Raw genomic sequence first — 17,106 nt, forward strand, 5'->3', positions numbered from 1 at the left:
TCAGCCCTGCCAGCATCTCCCCACTGAGCCCCGCTCCAGGCCCAGCTGGAGCCCGGCGGGGCACTGTGAGCAGGGCAGGATAAGAACCAGGTCGTGGGAACCTTCCGTGGGAAAAGGGGCTGGGGGAGCCGGGGGCTGTGCCCGCCTCTACCCTGGGGAGGCTGCGGCTGTGCCAGCCCCGGGGCCACTGGCTGCTGGCCGCAGGTCTTGGCGGCGCATCCGTCCGTCTGTCCACAGGGACCAGTGCTGGATGGCGGAGCCCCGCTCCGCCCTGGGCGGCCCCTCAGAGGAGGGGCCCGCCGCCCCCTCGCCGGCCGGCGGGTTTTAACGGGCCGTGCTGGGGCCGTGCGGCAGAGCGGGATCAGCGGGATCAGCGGCAGGGCTGGAACGGCAGCGGCTGGCCGGGAGGATGCAGCCGGACCTCCCCGTCAGCGACGCGGTGCTGCGCAGCCCACCAGCCCCCGAGCCAGCCGGTGGCCCCTTCCCCAGCACCGAGGCCACCAAGCCACCCTACAGCTACATCGCCCTCATCACCATGGCCATCCAGAGCGCGCCCGAGCAGCGCATCACCCTCAGTGGCATCTACCGCTACATCATGGGCCGCTTCACCTTCTACCGCGAGAACAAGCAGGGCTGGCAGAACAGCATCCGCCACAACCTGTCCCTCAACGAGTGCTTCGTCAAGGTGCCCCGCGACGACAAGAAGCCGGGCAAGGGCAACTACTGGACCCTGGACCCGGACTGCTACAACATGTTTGAGAACGGCAGCTTCTTGCGGCGCCGCCGGCGCTTCACCAGGAAGAGGGGCCTCCGGGATGCACCGGGCACTGAGGGGGATGAGGGGCGTGGGAAGACCCCCAGGTCACGGGCACGGGGGCTGCCTGCTGCCCTGCTGCCTGAGGAGGGGAAGGCAGAGGGAGGCTACAAGTCACCAGCAGCCACGGGGCGCTTGCCGAGCCCTGCCACGCTGTCCGAGGGTGCCGGGGTGCCAGGGTGTGCTGAGCCCTGTGCCCGGCGTCAGCCACCCAAGGCCACACAGCCCTGCCTGTACCTGCCGGACACGCCACAGCCCAAGGGGCCATTCTTCGCACCCCCCGAGAGCCGCCCACCCAAGGAGACTGTCTTCGGGGGGCTCCCGGCAGCGCTGCAACTGCCCCGTCCAGGTCAGTACCCGCTGCCCGGCGAGCACCCGGCCCAGCACCCTGCCCTGCTGCCCGCCCTGCTGCCCACCCAGCACAGGGACCCCCCGCAGGACTCGCCGGCCACACCAGGCACCCCCCCGGGGCAGCTGGAGGGCGAGGAGCCGGCTGCCCCCGGGCTGGGGACGGGCCAGCCATTCGGGCAGGTGCCACCTGCATTCCCTGGCACCCTCCTGGGCACGGGCAAGCCCCCTCCATCCTGCTTCCTGGAGGGAGAGGGCTACATGCAGCCCTCCCTGCCCGTGTTCAGCTCCTTTGGCCGGCCGGGGCCCGAGGTGCTGGGCAGCAGCTACCAGTGCCGGGTGCAGGCGCTGAGCTTCTGCATGAAGGAGCGGCCATGCGGCACAGCGCTGGAGCATCTCCTGGCTGCAGCCCCCCCGGCCCCTGCTGCCCCCCGCCAGCCACCCTTTGGGGCTGTGGGGCCACGGGCGGGCGAGCAGAAGGAGCCATGGGGGACGGGGGCTGCGATCCCACTGCAGGGGGGGAACGGCTACCCCCTGGGGCTGCCCCCCTGCCTCTACCGGACACCCGGCATGTTCTTCTTCGAGTGAGGGACTCCCCACCCTGGTACACACCAGCACCCAATAAAGCACATTCCCCAATGCTGCCTCTGTGGTCTCTGTGCCCCGCTTGAGGTGGGCAGTGGGCAGGGGCAAGCTGGGGACCCCCTGCCTCAGCCCAGGCGCTGGCTGGGGGACACACATCCCCAAGGCCACCCAGCACACCCCCCATCCCTGCTGGCCTCTCCACTGGCTGGACAGTGAGGCCACGGGGACACAGGGCATGGCCTGATCAGGGCACCTACATCCAGGTCCTGTGTCCCTGGGAGGCACTGGGGAAAAGGTCCTGACACAATGTGGGGCCAGGACCCCCTGAAGCCCCATCCCCTGGTAGCTTGAAGGAACCTTGTCCCCGGGGGCCAGGGGGATCTGCTGCAACAGAAGTTATTCCCCAATGGAGCCTCGCTGTCATGTCCCTGTGCCTGGGACCCTTCCAGGTGCCTGGTTTCACCCCGGGTGCCACACATGGCACAAGTGGCACCAGCCTCACTGTGAGGCCCTGCTCTTGCACCAGTGTGACCCCAGAGAGATGCCAGGGAGACTCCGGGGGCTGTGGCACAGTGTGGGGGCTCTGCTGTGGGGAGTCAGGGCTTCCTCCCCTCTCTCTCCCTGCTTGTGGCTGAGCCAGTGCCTGGCTGGGATCCCAACTAGTCCTTGCAGACCTCGAGGCCAGGGCACCCCAAGAGATGGGCTGTGCCAGGGGCTGCAGCTCTGGTGGGAACAGCCAGGAAAGTGGATTCCTCCGACCTGAATCACGCCGGGTGGCTGCCAGTGAGGAGGCACCAGCTGAGTCACCGCTGTTGACACCGGGCTGGGCACAGGGACCTGCCCCTGTTGGCCAGGCTGTGGGACACAAGCATGGGCAGGGGTCCCCATACAGCCACAGGATGGGACCTGGCCACCAGCCCCTTCCCACACGCTGCTGGAACATCCAAGTCAGCACCTCTGCAGCACTGGAGCGAGGCCAGAGTGATGCTGGCAAAGTGGGGGGCTGTACTTGTGCACTCCTTCCAGGTTGGGACAAGGAGCTCCCCAGGAGCATCAATGCCTGGACCCCACAGCACAGCCAACCTCAGGACGTAGGGCTGACAGGAGCTCTCCATGCTGCTGCGGGGAGCAGATCTGTGGCAGAGTTCCCCCGGCCCCCCAAGGCCAGTGGGACCCCAGCTTGGCCAATCTTGGGGGTCTCCGCGGGGGCCATGCTGGCACGGAGGCACAACACTGCCGTCACTCGGGGACCGGGAGCACCGCGGCCGCGTCAGCCCTGTTATCAGCCCCCAGACGGCGGCTGCTGGACCGTGGCTGTGTCCCAGCCCCGGGCAGGGCAGGGGGGGGCCGCCCTTCGTCATCGAGGACGGCCACTCAACCCTGGGCCTCTCTTTTCTCCCTTTTATTTTTTTTCCTACCCAGTGGAAAACAATATTTGAGCGCCTACATCATGCTGGCGTCTCTGGAGCGGCCGGCGGCAAGCGCGGCTGACCTCAGCCCCCTCCTTTGCGCGGTCCCCGGGGGCGCGGGAGGAAGCGAACGCCGCAGCCGTGCCCAGGGGCCGTCTGGTTCCCACGCAGCGTGGCCGGGCCCATCGCCCGCCCCGGCTGGGAACACACAGCCCCGGCCTCACACGGTGCCCAGGACGGGGTGCCTGTGCTGGGAGCAGTGTGGTGCATCCCACTGCCCACCCCGGACTGGGGGATGGGGACCCCTGTTCATCACAGCCTGCACCGCCCGGCCGTGCAGATCAGAGCCGTGCGCTCTCCCAGTGCTCCCCTTCCCCACGCCCACCCTGACTCCTGCTCATGGACCCGCTGCTCTCCCGGCTCTGCCTCCTCCCTGGCTCGCTCCTGGCTCGCAGTGGGTGGCCTGGCCCTCTGCCCACTCGCCCGCTCCCATCCTGGGCTGTGCCGTGGCCAGGACTGAGCTGCACCCGGTCACGGGGAGAACCTGCTGCTGCTGCTGCTGCTGCTGGTGCTGCCAGGTGCCAGTGCTGAGGACTGCCCGCTCCCCCTCCCTCCCTGTGCTGCCTGCAGGGCCCCTTGTTTCTCCGGGCAGTATGGGTGCCACAGGGGTGGGGTTGAGGCCCACATGGGGAATTTGTGCTGCTACAGGCTCTGAGGATGGATGCTGTGGACACACGCATGCACACCCAGACTGTGCTGTGCGTTCATAGGGGTGACAAGGACCCCATGCAGGAGGGATGGAACTGGCTGCCGTGGCCTGTGCTGGACCAGGAGCAGCCCTGTCTCTGTGTCCCTTGGCCCTGGCAGGGCCAATTCACTCCCCAGAGCTTTGGGTCCTTACAAACTGTCATGCCTCTCAGCTGGGAGCAGGGGATGGGATCTCATCTACTTCCACGGGTGTCAGAACTGTGGCCCCACTCATCCCACCTCGATGGGTGTCCCTGTGTGGTCCCATGGTGGGAAGGAAGAGGCTGGAGCTGCCAAACTGGGCTGTGGGGTAGAGTCGCCCACCCTGGGATGTGCTGGTGCCTGTGTATCTCTGTGCTGCAGACGTGCACACGCAGGGCTCTGTACAGGAACTGATCCCCCAGAGCAGCTTGGGGTGCCAGGAGCGTCCAGGGCCGATGGTCCATCTGGGAACCCCATGGCCACCCTGCAGCAGGGCCCTGCAGCCCCTGTGGCCGGCCGGGGCCAGGGCCGGGACCGGGCGACGCGCAGCTCCTGGGGCCAGACAGGAAGGAGACGTCACCGCCACGGAGCGTAACTCAAACCAGATGGGGCTGCGCTGGCGTCCAGGCCTGCGGGGTGGTCACCGACAGGAACCGGTCAAAGGCTGCCGGCAGGAAGCGGCTGGGAGGGACACCCGCGGTGGGAGCCGGAGTCCGGGCTCTGGCAGCCTTAACCACTTCGGGACCAGCCGCAGACCCCCTGGGCAGAGGGGCACCAGCACCTACCAGCCCTTGCCTGGGCATCCCACCCCATGCTGGCAGATGCTGAAGCTCTGAGGACACCTCTGACTGACGACTGACTATCCATCCATCTATCCACCCATCCATTCATTTCCCCTTCCCCCAGCACAGCTCAGGGCTGGGGAGTGCAGAGACCAGAACCCCTTGGCTCTGTGCCTGCACAGCCCTGCCTGGGATGTACCAGGTGGTCCCCATCCCCACCATACCCTCTCCACACCCTCTACCCCATGGATGCTGCTTCCCATCCTCATCTCATTTGTCTCGTGGCTGCAGGGCCCCTGCGGGTGGGAGTGGGGTCTCCTCAGCCCCCAGAATGGCAGGTGTGGGCTGTGGGCAGACCTGTACATTTATTTACAAGAAGGCAAGCGCCGAGCAGGGCTCCATCGTGGGGCAGGGTCCCGCCAGCTGTGGCCCCTTCCCGGTGGGGACAAGCCTGAAGCCCCTTCCCCTGCTGCAGCCAGTGGGGCTGGGGGGCTGTTGTCTCCCTGTGTCTCTCCCCAGGGTTTTTCCAGCAGGCACAGAGGACACAGGTGGCCCCAGAGCAAACACACAGCCCTTGCTTGGGTGGGCTCAGCCGTGGTGAAAGCCAAAACTGAGGCACCCCTTGCCAGCCCCCCATCCACTCCCGCAGTGGGCCAAGGCTGGACGCTGCAAATCCCAAGGGATGCCCATCCTCTGGGAGCACCGGGGGAGCCCTGAGGGGTGCAGGCAGAGGGGACGGGGGTCAGGGGCAGCAGGCGGGGAAGCAGGGGCAGCACCCCTCTCCCCCATCCCGGCAGGTCCCGGGGAGCCCCCGCCCGCGGCGGGGGGAGCTGGCGGCCGCAGCCGGAGCGGCGGAGCGGTTCCGGTGTGTTGGTGGTCGGGTGAGCGGCGCTGGCCGGAGCGGGGAGCGCGGGCCAGCTGCTCTGCATTAGCCCGCCTCGCTCATCGCGATCTGGCGGGGACGGGTGAAGCAGAGGTTGTGTTTTTCCCCCGCTGGCAGAGCCGAAGGGCAGGGAGGGCAGGAGGAACACAAAGCCTCCTTCTTCTCTCGCTAGCTCCCAGCTGGGGACGCCTCTGGAAGTGTGCTTGCTGCTTCCTCCCTTCCTGTGCGAGCAGCAGCTCAGGGCCAGCTCCGCTCCCACATGCCCAGCCGGCCAGGGAGGAGGTGCTTCAGCCTTGGCTCCGGTGCCAAGGAACCAGGGTGAGGGTCCGCGGTTCCCTCCAGCGTCATCGCCGAGCCACAGAGCTGGGAAGGGAGGTCGGGCAGCGCGGGGGCCAGCGGCAGTGAAGGCAGGGCAGGGCTGCAGCATTTACAGGCAGAGGGCACGTTTTGGGTCCAAGAGCAGCAAGCACCAGGTGGCCAAGGCAGAGGGATCACACCGGAATGACCTTCCTCCTCCAAGGGCACGGGAAGGAAGCGTGAGCGGAGCAGAGGTGCTGCGGGTCGGGCATCACACAGCCAGGCCAGGGGTGAGATCAGAAACCTCCTCTCCAGAGCAGCCTCACAGTCCAAGGACATATCACTGGGGCCATTGGCTTGATGGGAATGGCGTAGGCTGGAGCCCCAGGAGCCCCAGAGGTCCTGAGCCTGAGCCCTCAGTGGAGGGTCCTGAGCTCAGAAATGCCGCCCGGAGTGGGACAAGCTCAGCAGAGCTGCTGCAGGTGAGGATCCCAGCAGGGTCCAGGCCCCCAAGCAGTCCCACAGCTGCTGGATGCCAGGCAGGGCCAGCCCCAGGGATGCAGCAGAGCAGCCTCGTGTGGTGACAGTGGCACAGAGCAGAGGTGTGATGTGGGCACCAGAGCAGCATCCAGCACAGCACGGGCAGGGAGGACGCAGTGCAGCTCCAGCTCCTGGCCCCATGGTGGGCAGCTGGGACCCCAGAGAGGTCCTGCTGCTGTCCAAAAGCAAGACTGATGTGGGACTCTCTCAAACACTTCCTCTCTGGCCTCGACCCCTCTGGGAGCCCCAGCTCAGACGCCCAACGCCGTCAGGGACCCTGAGCTGGTGATCTTCCTGAAGCGGTTGGCAGCACACACCCCGATGAAGTTTTTCTGTAAAAGGGAAGAGGAAAGGTGCTCATCCTATTGCGAGGGCTGCAGCCCTGGAGGCTGAGCCAGATCCCGTTCTGGGGCCTGACACCACTCCTGCCCCTAAAAGGAGGTCTTGGGATCCACTCAGGAGAGACCACCACAAAGGGATCTATGCTTGGTGAGGGTCTCACCTCATGGGCACCCACACAAGGACCCTGGAGCTGGGAAGCCCTCCCTCCAGGCTGCCAGCAGCACAGCAAGACAGAGCCACCCTCCATGTCCCAGATGCCATCCACCAGGACAGACAGAGGCTGGCAGCCCCTCTACCAGCCCCCTCATAAGGTGTTGACCCTCATCCCCATTTCGGCCCCCCACACCTTCCAGCGCCGTCGCATGACGTATTTCTTGAGCAGCACTTGGGACTTGAGGCGCCGGTTGCAGCGTTTGGCCTTTTCTGCCAGATTTTTGAGCCAGGGATGCTGCAGGCACTGGTCAGCGCTCATCCGGGCACTGGGGGTGAGAGGAGCCCATGTCATCCCTGCTCGAGCCCCCTCCTCCAACCACCCCCTTCTCCAGCTTCCCCAGAGCCCCAAAAATCCAGAGGGAGGAAAAACCTGCAGGGAGGAACCAGCTAAAAGGTTGTGCCCAGGGACCAGTGGGGCTGGGCAGGACCCTGGGGGATCCAGCATGTCCTACTTGGGGCAGGTGTCCCCTGGAGGGATGTGGGACTCTGTTGGGGACAGTCAGCAGTGGGGCAGGGCCCCGTGGGGTTCATTGGGTGCAGAACCCCAGGGGATGCTGCAGAGGCAGTGCATGGTACCCAGGGCAGCTCTGGGGTTGCCCACCCTAGGACCCCAGTGGCCACTGCCAGCTTCCCACCTTTTATCCTTGATGATGAGGTTTGAGACGAAGTCCTTGGCCTCATCGGAGACGCTCTCAAAGGTCTCCTCGTCAAAGTACCAGTTGGCAGCCAGGACGTTGTTGAGTGTCTCGGTGTCGTCATCACCCAAGAAGGGGGAGAGGCCACTGAGCCTGGGGGTGCAGGAGGGTGAGAAGCTGGGTGCTTTCAGGCTTCAGCACCTTCCAGACCCCCCAGAATGGAGCCAATCTGGCCAGGGCTGCCCCAGGGAGATCATGTGGGGCTGTTGGCACTGTCTTGTGCTCCTGCCTGGAGCCAGGCTGAGCCCCTTCCTACCCTCCCACAGCCCCATCTGCCATTCTCCCCATCCAGCACCCCCACCTGCCCACCAAGCAGCTGTGTGCTTGGGGACAGCTCTGCACCCCAGGCAGCTCTGTCCCAGCACCCCGGGCACCCAGTCCAGCCCTGGCAGCCCCCACCCAGCCCTGACGTACAGCATGTAGGTGATGACCCCCATGCTCCACATGTCTGTGGTGCAGGAGACCTGCTCGTAGTTGACCACCTCAGGGGAGAGGAATTCAGGGGTGCCAAAGTTCACCTTCAACTTCTCGTTGGGGTTGTACCTGCAGCCAGGGGGGGGCAAGTCAGCAGGAGGGGGACAGGCTTCTCCCTCAAACCACTGTTCCTCTCCATCAGATGCTGCCCTCCCCAACCCTTCCATGCCAACCAGGGAGAGCTGTGGTCAAAGCAATGACCTAGAATGGGTCCTGGGGCTCCTGGTACCCCAAGGGCATAGAGAGGTGTGGGACAGGAGGAGGGAGGGAGCTGAGGGGGAAAATCTCACCTTCGAGCCAGCCCAAAGTCGATGATCTTCACCATGTGTCCGGTGGCAGTGACGCAGAGGATGTTCTCAGGCTGTGGGAACAGGGTGACCATTGTCCCCACACCAAGAGGGGACATCCCTGCTGTACAGGTCCTGTGGCTGACCCACATCAGAGTGATGCTGACCCACAGGCATCCCTCCCACAGCTGGCCAGTGTCCTGTTGTCCCCCCGGCCCCTGTCACTGTCACCACCAGCCCCGCACCTTGAGGTCGAGGTGGAGGACGTGCATGTGGTGCATGAAGCGGATCCCCTCGCAGATCTGCCGGACGAACACCATGCAGTCCACCTCCGTCAGGTGGTAGTCGTCGTCGATGATCCGCTCAAAGAGCTCACCACCCTCCACGCTGTGTGGGGAAGGATCATGAGGTCACCTTAGGGGGGCTCTCTGCCCCAAACCATCCTCCTGCAGAGCCCCCTGTCCCCCCCAGGGGCCCCAACCCAGCCCCACGATGGAGATGCTGAGCAGAGCCACGGTGGGATGTGTGTGTGCTGGGGTTGGGCACTCCCAAGGCAGGCACAGGTGGGTTACCCCAGGACATCCCAGCTGCCCTGTGGTTTGTAGAGTAGAACAGCCCCAGAACAGCCTCAACCTCCTTGGGGTAAGTGGGCAGAGGACAGGAAGCTGTGCCAGAAGGACCTGGCTCATCTCCACCCTCAACACAACTATGACAGAGGGAGACGCTGTCCCAGCTGGGCAGAGCCCGAGCCTGTCCCTGAGCCTGGAGCAGGGAGGTGCCCAAGAAGGGACGGGCAAGGAGAGCATACTCCTTGGGGCCAACCTTCTGCTTGGTCAGGGGCTGGCACATCTGCTCTAACTCTGATGCATCCCCCATAATGGTGCCCCTCAGCCAGGCATCAGGCCTCATGGGACACTGCCCCAGCACTCACAATTCCATGAAGAGGATGATCTCCCGGGGTGTCTCGATGGCGTCGTAGAGCTGGATGAGGTTGTGGTGGTTCAGCTGGTTCATCACGTCGATCTCCTGCAGCACCATCTCCTGCAGAAGGAGCCCCGTGGTGGTGTGGGGTGTCAGCCCTGGCAGTGCCACCAGGACAGGCTGTCACAGCACCAGGGGCACAAAGGGCACGACGCTGCCAGCCCCCACCTCGGCCATGCCACCATGGCCAGGAGGAACCCCCTGCCCAGCATCTTTAAGACCTTGTCCTTGGGTCCCTGCTTCCGGATCACTTTGGCTGCCAACTTGAGCCCCGTCTCCTTCTCCGTGCACGTGTGGACTTCACCAAACTTGCCCCTGGGGAGGGAGAGAGGGAGAGGTGCCCACACCATCAGCCGCCCAGGGTTCTGGGGACCCCAGCACTGCACTGGGGTGCTGCCCAGTGCTCCCCTCTGAACCCATCCTGCCCCAGGTACCCACCCCATCACAACCAGAGCTAATGCCCAAGGCTGGAGGGCAACCTGGGGCAGTGCCAGGGGAAGCTGGGCATCCTTCCCCCTTCTGGGGCCCCTCCTTACCCGCCCAGGATGTCCTTGGAGTTGAGGCTGAACTGGGAGCTGACGCTGCCAGAGTGCAGGGTGACAGTGCGATGCGCGAAGGGCGCTGGTGGCGGAGGGACATCGTCTGCCCAGAGAGGAGGGATGGGATGAGAAGGGGGTCTGCTGGCCCAGAGACCCCACTGCTGAGCACCCCAGGTGTGGGGTGAAGGCAGACACCCAGCCAAGCCCGTGGGTGCAGGATGCAGCCAGGTAGAGTGCTGGGCTGTTAACCAGGGGCTCCTGGCTGGGGCTGCACTGGGGACAGAGCATCCCCCAGAGGGTCCCTTGCTACTGCCCACAGCATGGCCCTGCTGCATGGCACTCACCCTGCTCCATGGCACTCACCCCACCATATAGCATCCACCCTGCTCCATGGCATCCACTCCCACCATCCCACGTGTCACGTTTGCCCTCTCCAGGCCACTCTACTGCCTACCACCCACTCTAGGCCACTCGTCCTCCACACCACCACCTCCTCCTCGCCCTCCCAAGACAGACCCCACACACAGGGCACCCCATGCACTCATTCCTGAGCCACCCTTTCCCAGGCGAGTCCGGGAGCTGGCCTCACAGGGATCCCGCCAAGCACTCACTGCCCCCAAGCCCTGCCATCCCCAGAATGACAGTGGTGCAGGACGCAGGGACACGCTGTGCCCTGCCACTGACCAGAAGGTCACTGTCACTCCCTAGGCTCCTCTTCCTCACAGTCAGTGTGGCTGAACAGCCCGGGAGGGGACACGACACATTTAGCCCTGTTTACAGTGAAAGGGGAGCTCGAAGGCCACCAGGCAGGTGACAAGCCAAGGGCAGGAGCTGGCAGCTTGGAGGGCTGTGCAGAGAGCAGGCAGGGCCATGGGATCCCCGGTCTGTCATCCCACAGAGGGTCCAGGGGGGCAAGGACAAGGCAGGCAACCTCATGTCCTTACCCAGTATTTCAAAAGGGTCTTCCTTCCCAAAATCAGGGGTGAGGTAGGGGCTGGGGGGTGGCTTTGCCTCTGTCGAGGGTTGTTGCCCTTCAGGTCCAGGTTGCTCCACAACTCCAGCGGGATCTGGGGGCTGCCCTGTGGCACTGGGCAATGTCCTCTCCTCGGGGGTGCCGTGGGGCTGCAGGTCCCCCATGGCTGGCGGGGCAGGGCCAGGCTCTGTCGGACCCTCTTTTGGCTCCACTGCCGTGGTTTCCTCTGGAATCGTCTCCATCTCCACCACCTCTGCCTGGGGCTGCTCCTCCCTGGAAGCAGGAGAGGGAGGTGAGCAGAGCCCAGCCAGCAGCCCCCGAGCCCAGCACCCACCTCTGCCTGGAGGGACCCAGGGCTCCCTGGAGCAGCGAGGGGGATCCCCCCATCCCAGGAGGGTGCGGGTACCTGTGGCAAGTGGCCGGGCAGCTCAGGCTCTGCAGCAGAGCCGGGCGGGGGGGCTCAGGGACCTTTGGTGGCTGTTTCTCCGTCCCCTCTGGTTCTTCATCCCCTTCACCCTGAGCCTTCACAGTAACCATGGCTGCTGACTCTGTGGGCTCCTCAGCCCCATCTCCAGCTTCTGCTGCAGCTGCGGGGGCCTCCACCTCAGCAGCTTTCTTCCCTCCATCCTGAGCCTTTGCAGCCACTGGGACCTTCTCCTTTGCAGGATCTTTCCCTTCATCCTTAGCCTTTGATGCAACTGTGTTTTTTTCTACCTTTGCAGTTTTCTTCCCTCCATCCTCCACCTTCACAGCTGCCGGGGATTTCTCCTTTGCAGGCTCTTTTTTATTTCCACCTTCATCTATTTTTGCAGCTGATTTTTTTCCTGTCTTTTCTGCTGCCTTCTCTCCATCCTGAGCCATGGCAGCATCTGGGGCTTTCTCCTTTGCAGGAATTATGGCTTTCTCCTTCAATGGAGCTGGAGCTTTCTCCTTCTCAGGAACCGGAGCCTTCTCCTTCTCAGGAGCTGGAGCTTTCTCCTTCTCAGGAACTGGAGCTTTCTTCTCAGGAGCTGGAGCTTTCTTCTTCTCAGGAACTGGAGCTTTCTCCTTCTCAGGAGCTGGAGCTTTCTCCTTCTCAGGAACTGGAGCCTTGTCCTTTGCGGGAGCTGGAGCCTTGTCCTTCACAGGCTCTTCTTTGCCTCCATCTGGAGTCTTTTTTACTGCCGGTGTTTTTTCTGCCTTTATCACTTTATTCTCCCCACACTGAGCCTTTGCAGAAGCCGGAGCCTTCTCCTTCACAGATGCTGTAATTTTCTCCTTTGGAGCCTTGTTATCAGCTGGGGCTTGCTCTGCCTTTGCAGCTGGCTTCCCTCCATCTGAAGATTTAGCAGTGGCTGGGACCTTCTCCTTTGCAACCGCTGTGGTTTCCTCATTTGCAAGCTCTCCTTTGCTTCCATCCTGAGTCTGAGCTGCAGCCAAGGCTGTCTCCTCTGTGGATTTTGCCTTCCCTCCTTCAGAGTTTGCTGCAGCTGGAACCTTCTTCTCTGTGGGCTCTGCTTTCCCACCACCCTCAGGCCCTGAGCCCCCAGGGGCTTGCTCTTTCCCGAGCTTGTCCTTTTCTCCATCCTGAGCTTCAGTTACAGCCAGGCCCTTCCCCTCCATGGGTGCTGCCTGCCCTCCTTCAGGCTCTCCCAGAGCTGGAGCCTTCTCCTCCCTGGGCTCATCCTTCTCTCCATCCTTCGCCTTGGCAGCAGCTGGAGCCTTTCCTCCTTTGAGCTCCCCTGCAGCTGGAGCTTTCTTCTTCCCAGGCTCATCCTTCTCACTCTTCCCACTGTCCTGAGCCTTGGCAGCAGTTGGAGCCTTCCCCTCTATGGGTGCTGCCTTCCCTCCTCTAGGTTCTTCTACAGCTGGAGTTTTTGTCTTCCCAGGCTCATCCTTCTCCTCCTTCCCTACTCCCTGGGCCTCGGTGGCAGCCAGGACCTTCTCCCCCTTGGATGCTGCCTGTTCTCCATTGTGCTGCACAGTCGACGCCTCCTCTCCTGGCGCTGCTTCCCGTCCATCCCGGGGCTCTGGAGCAGACAGGGCTGTCCCCTGCTCAGGTTCTGGTTTCCCTCCTCCAGTCTCTCCTGCCGCCTTCTCCTGTCCAGGGTCATCTGTCCCTCCATCCTGTGCCGCGGCGGCAGCCGGCACCGTCCCCCCCTGGGGCTGGGCAGCCTGGGGGGCGGCGGGGGCTGCGCTGCCCTCTGCTTCAGGGGGGGCCGTGCCACCGGCCCCCCCAGTGTCGGTACCATCCGCCCCACCGCCCTGCTCCATGGGGGCTCTCCGGGCAGGAGGTGGCTGCCCTGCGGTGCTCCCGGTTCGGAGAGGCTCCTGCGGGAGAGAAAGCAGCAGCTGAGGGCTCCCCAGACCCGACTCCCCGCAGAGGGGCACGGCTCTGCTCCTGCAGGGATGAGCTGCTGCCACCCAGCCGGGAACCGTGTCCCCACCGCCCAGCCGGCGGCTCCCGGGCTGGTGGCACCGAGCCAGGAGCCCCACGTGGCCACCAGTCCCGGCACCGTCCCATTGTGCCCCGATATCTGCCCCGCGGTGACTGATCGATGGCCTGACACCGGCACCTGTCACCGGGTGCCTGGGGCCCCCGACGTGCAAACAGCCAGCGCGGCGCGGCCGGGGTGACAATTTAAGGCCACATCCCACCATGGCGGGGAAGGAGACGGCGGCTCCGGCCCCAGGCTGGCGGGTGAGGAGCAGGAGAGGTGAGCGTTCCCAGCACGGCCCCAACACTGCTGGCCCCCAAACCGCACAGCCACGCAGGCAAACCCCATCTGCTCAGGGGCTATGTGGGCCCCCAGACCCAGCAGCCGCCAGTGCTGCTCATCCCCCTGCCCTGGGGTAACCAGGTCCCCCAAGGGGACCTGTTGGTGCCCATGTATCTGCGTGGGGCTCCAGCCCAACACCTGATCCCCAAACCTCTGCTCTGCCCGGGGCTTCGCTGCTCTTCCATACCCAGTCACCTCCACTCACCTTGTCCTAGAACACCTGCCCTGTGCAGCCCTGTGCAGCCACCCGGATGCCAGGACAGCCCAGCCCCAGAATAAACCCACTAGCAACCATCCCAGTAACAGGGAAGTTGCTTGCTGGTCTTACTGGAGCAGTCCCTGGGAGACCATTCCTACGTCCCACAGCTGAGCACGGGGAGCCTGTGGGGTCGGAGGTGTTCCTCCCAGGGCTGGGGGCTTTACTATCCCCAGGACTCCTCACCACCATGCCCCAAATGAGCGGCCACAGAGACCCCCCCAGCCCCTTTACCTGGGTCGTGATGCAGCGGGTGGTCAGGGGGGCAGCATCCGCACTGTGGCAGCGCCGGAGGGAGCAGCCTCTTCTATCCCGAGTGTAACGGAGCTGGATTAGTGCAGGCAGAGGAGGATCCTTTACAGCAGCAGGAGCCGTCCCGCTTCGCCTTTCCCAGCACCTGTTGCTGCTGGAGCCCGTTCAAAGGACACGCCACTCTTGCCTGTCCCTCGTGGGCTGGGGACACGCAGACACAGGGCAGGGGATGGGGACGGACCTCCCTCCTGCCCCAGCACAGCACCACAGGGAGGGCTGGCACTGGACACAGTGGCAGCCCAAAACCATCCCGTGAGTGTGGCCTGGGCAATCTGGACAGGGGCCAGGTGGCCAAGGTCTTCCAAGGTGCTCACAGGTGGCACAAGGCAGCCACTGGCCAACCTATGGGGATGGTGGCCACAAACAGCTGGTGATGGTGCTCGTCCTCTGTGCTCACTTTGCCTGCAGAACTCTCAGGAGGATGTGACCCTGGCCAGGCAGGGAAACGGACAGTGCTGCTGCTCCACATTGCCAAATCCCAGCTCCCAGTGAGCCAGCAGCGTCTGTGAACCATGGGCTGGGATCAGGCTTTGCCAGAGGAGCTGTGGTTCACATGTGGCATTGAGAGTGACACAAGTCAGGATGGAGTCATGACTGTCCCCCTGTCCCAAAGGTGCTGCTGTCCCATCTGTCCCTGTCCTGGCCTCAGGCACCCACCATCGCCACCTTGATGCAAGAGCAACACTTGCTCAGTGGGACACAGCCAGAGGCTCCTGAGCAGACATGGTGCTCTCCCGCTCCAGCCTTCACAGCTTGGATTTGTTGCTTCACTGAGCCCAGCTCCTTTCCCAAAATCCAGGACAGGACCTGGAATGTGACAAGGACCAGCAGGGATGATGCAGGAGCAGGCGCACAGCTCCAACCCACTGTGCTGATGCAGTCGTGTACATGCAGGGGCTGGAGCACCACCACATCCACAGCTCTCGGGGGCTGTGACACCCACACCGCCCATTCCCGTGATGAACACGAGTCCCCACACCTCAGCCTCCACAGGGCACACCGTCAGGAATAACTGTGCCTGGACAGCAGGGACTCTGCCCACCGACTGTCATCGCCAAAGTACAGTTTGGAATTGCCTCTCCCCTCCTCCGGCCGAGGGCTGCCAGACACCTGGTGGCCACCAGTGTCACTTCAGGCACGTACTGCCACCACTCCGCCAGCCTTCGGCTCTGCACCCTCCCGGCAAACCCCGGGTGGAGGGAGCACATCCCCACAGCCGCTCCACAGGCACGGGGCAGGAGCCCAAGTGCCACAGCCGTGCCCCACTGCTCCCTCGAGCTGTTGGTGCAGTGAACGCTGGGATAAAAAACCTCTCCAAGGAGAGGAGCACCCACCTGGACACCAGCCAGCCTTCCCAGGATGCTTGCAATCTTGCACGCTCCCTGGGAGCAAGGTTGGTGTCTGGTGAGGAAACCTAGGGACAAGCTGAGGAAGCAAAGCCCTGGGAGCAGGCACTGGTGGCCATGGAAATGGTTCTCCAAAGGTCATTGGTGACCAGGTTTGGCATTATTACAGACAAAATTCGTTTGTGGGCAGAGGGAAATAAGCTGAAATCAGACCCCTCAGCAGAAGGAACTGTAGAATTGAAGAGTAGGAGGTGTTACATCCCAGGATTTTGGATGTCTTGGTCCAAAATCCCACACCCCAGGGAGCAGCACAATGATCTGTCTCTCTGCAAACCAGTCACCACCCAGGGTTCTCAGCCTGGGCTTGGCTTTTTTTTTTTTTCCTTCCCATTCAGGAATTTAAGCCAGAGCCTACATTGGCTGCAGCTGGAAAACAGCCTGTCCTGGGGATATCTGGCAGTGCCTCAAGCACGCTGTTCCTTAGCGACGCCGTTGTCACAACTGCAGCAGCACACTTTAACCTTTATGCTTTCCACAGGAAGGGAGGCTCTGAAGGGCCAAAGCCGGCCTGTTCCCTGGGAAACCCTACACCCCGGCTAAATCGAGCAGCAGGGCAGGCTGAACAACATCCCCACCTGAATCCCAGCCATGCCACTGTAACACAAACCAGTCAGGCTGTCCGGCCTGGCGGGCACAGCTTAACTGCTTCCATCAGCGCCCAGGGCTTCCACAGCGCGCTGCCTGCGTGCCATGGCAGGTGCCATCAAGGTGATGGGGAAAGACAAGGAAAAATCCCACCAGCAGCAGAAGGGCACTCAGAGCCAGGCAGCACCTTGAGGACAGAAATGCAGCCACCAGCGGCAGCACCAGAGAACACCAGTGCAGGCTTGAAGCACCAGGACCTACCCACGTGCAGAGGGACCTCACCACACTGGCAGCCAACAAGGTTTCCTGGTGAAGAGGAAAGGGAAGGGAGAAGCAAAGCTGTGACTTGAGAGCATCATCAAGCCTTTTCATAAAAACTTTATTCACTAGATAATCAGATCTTGCAACTCAACATAAAAGTCCAGGAAAACATTGCCTTTTAGTTACAGCTCTAGTCTGAGTTCAGCAAATTACTTTGATAAGACATTATTTTGGGTACAGCTCAACTAGAAATGCATCAGAGGAAGATTTTGTGTCCAGCTCTCCTCACCTCCCCTCCTCCCAACTCCTTGCTCTTAAGGAAGGTGCATAAAGGTGATGGGTTTTGAGTTCTGGAATACAAGAATGTTTTTGCAAAATCCATGCAGAGAGAATATAGATTTTACATCAGTTTCTCAACCTACCCCAACTCTAAAGGTAGGTGCTGGAACAGTACTCAGTTAAATCTTGCTCTAGGTCCTGCAACTTTATTCTCCCTGACACTGGGAAAATCACCTGCCCCCATTTCCCTGATGAAGCCTTGACCAAATCCCATCCTCTCCAACATCCAGCTCCTCCAGGACACCCCTCTCTTACACACTTGCTCCACTACAGCACTTCTTTCACCATGTCAACATC

At 62.9% G+C, this 17,106-nt stretch overlaps 2 protein-coding genes across 2 annotated transcripts; one reads left to right on the top strand and one right to left on the bottom strand.

Annotated features, from left to right (window-relative positions):
• The first annotated feature begins 374 nt into the window (after positions 1-374).
• Positions 375-1,750, top strand: FOXS1 (forkhead box S1). The gene has a single exon (XM_027697409.1). The coding sequence runs from the start codon at positions 410-412 to the stop codon at positions 1,748-1,750; it is 1,341 nt and encodes a 446-aa protein (XP_027553210.1). The 5' UTR covers positions 375-409.
• A 4,388-nt stretch (positions 1,751-6,138) lies between these two features.
• Positions 6,139-13,144, bottom strand: MYLK2 (myosin light chain kinase 2). The gene is made up of 13 exons (XM_027697412.1): positions 12,536-13,144; positions 11,975-12,481; positions 11,298-11,839; positions 10,863-11,164; positions 9,916-10,021; positions 9,601-9,694; positions 9,330-9,439; positions 8,644-8,785; positions 8,402-8,472; positions 8,052-8,180; positions 7,578-7,730; positions 7,076-7,208; positions 6,139-6,719 (listed from the first exon to the last, which is right to left on the bottom strand). Exons 1-13 carry the CDS (start codon positions 13,142-13,144, stop codon positions 6,639-6,641), a joined length of 2,979 nt encoding a protein of 992 aa, XP_027553213.1. The 3' UTR covers positions 6,139-6,638.
• Between the last annotated feature and the right edge of the window lie 3,962 nt (positions 13,145-17,106).

The sequence above is a fragment of the Neopelma chrysocephalum genome, unplaced genomic scaffold (genome assembly GCF_003984885.1).
Source record: "Neopelma chrysocephalum unplaced genomic scaffold, ASM398488v2 Primary Assembly neopelma1_119, whole genome shotgun sequence".
Lineage (NCBI taxonomy): Eukaryota > Metazoa > Chordata > Aves > Passeriformes > Pipridae > Neopelma > Neopelma chrysocephalum.

What these genes read in the sequence shown, in the direction of transcription:
- FOXS1 (XM_027697409.1), top strand. Translation starts at nt 410, where the DNA reads ATGCAGCCGGACCTCCCCGTCAGCGACGCGGTGCTGCGCAGCCCACCA.
- MYLK2 (XM_027697412.1), bottom strand. Translation starts at nt 13,144, where the DNA reads ATGGAGCAGGGCGGTGGGGCGGATGGTACCGACACTGGGGGGGCCGGT. An exon ending in GACTTTGGGCTGGCTCGAAG is followed by an intron (nt 8,181 to 8,401) that starts GTGAGATTTTCC and finishes CCCTGGCTGCAG; the next exon opens with GTACAACCCCAACGAGAAGT. An exon ending in TCATGCGACGGCGCTGGAAG is followed by an intron (nt 6,720 to 7,075) that starts GTGTGGGGGGCC and finishes TCCCTTTTACAG; the next exon opens with AAAAACTTCATCGGGGTGTG.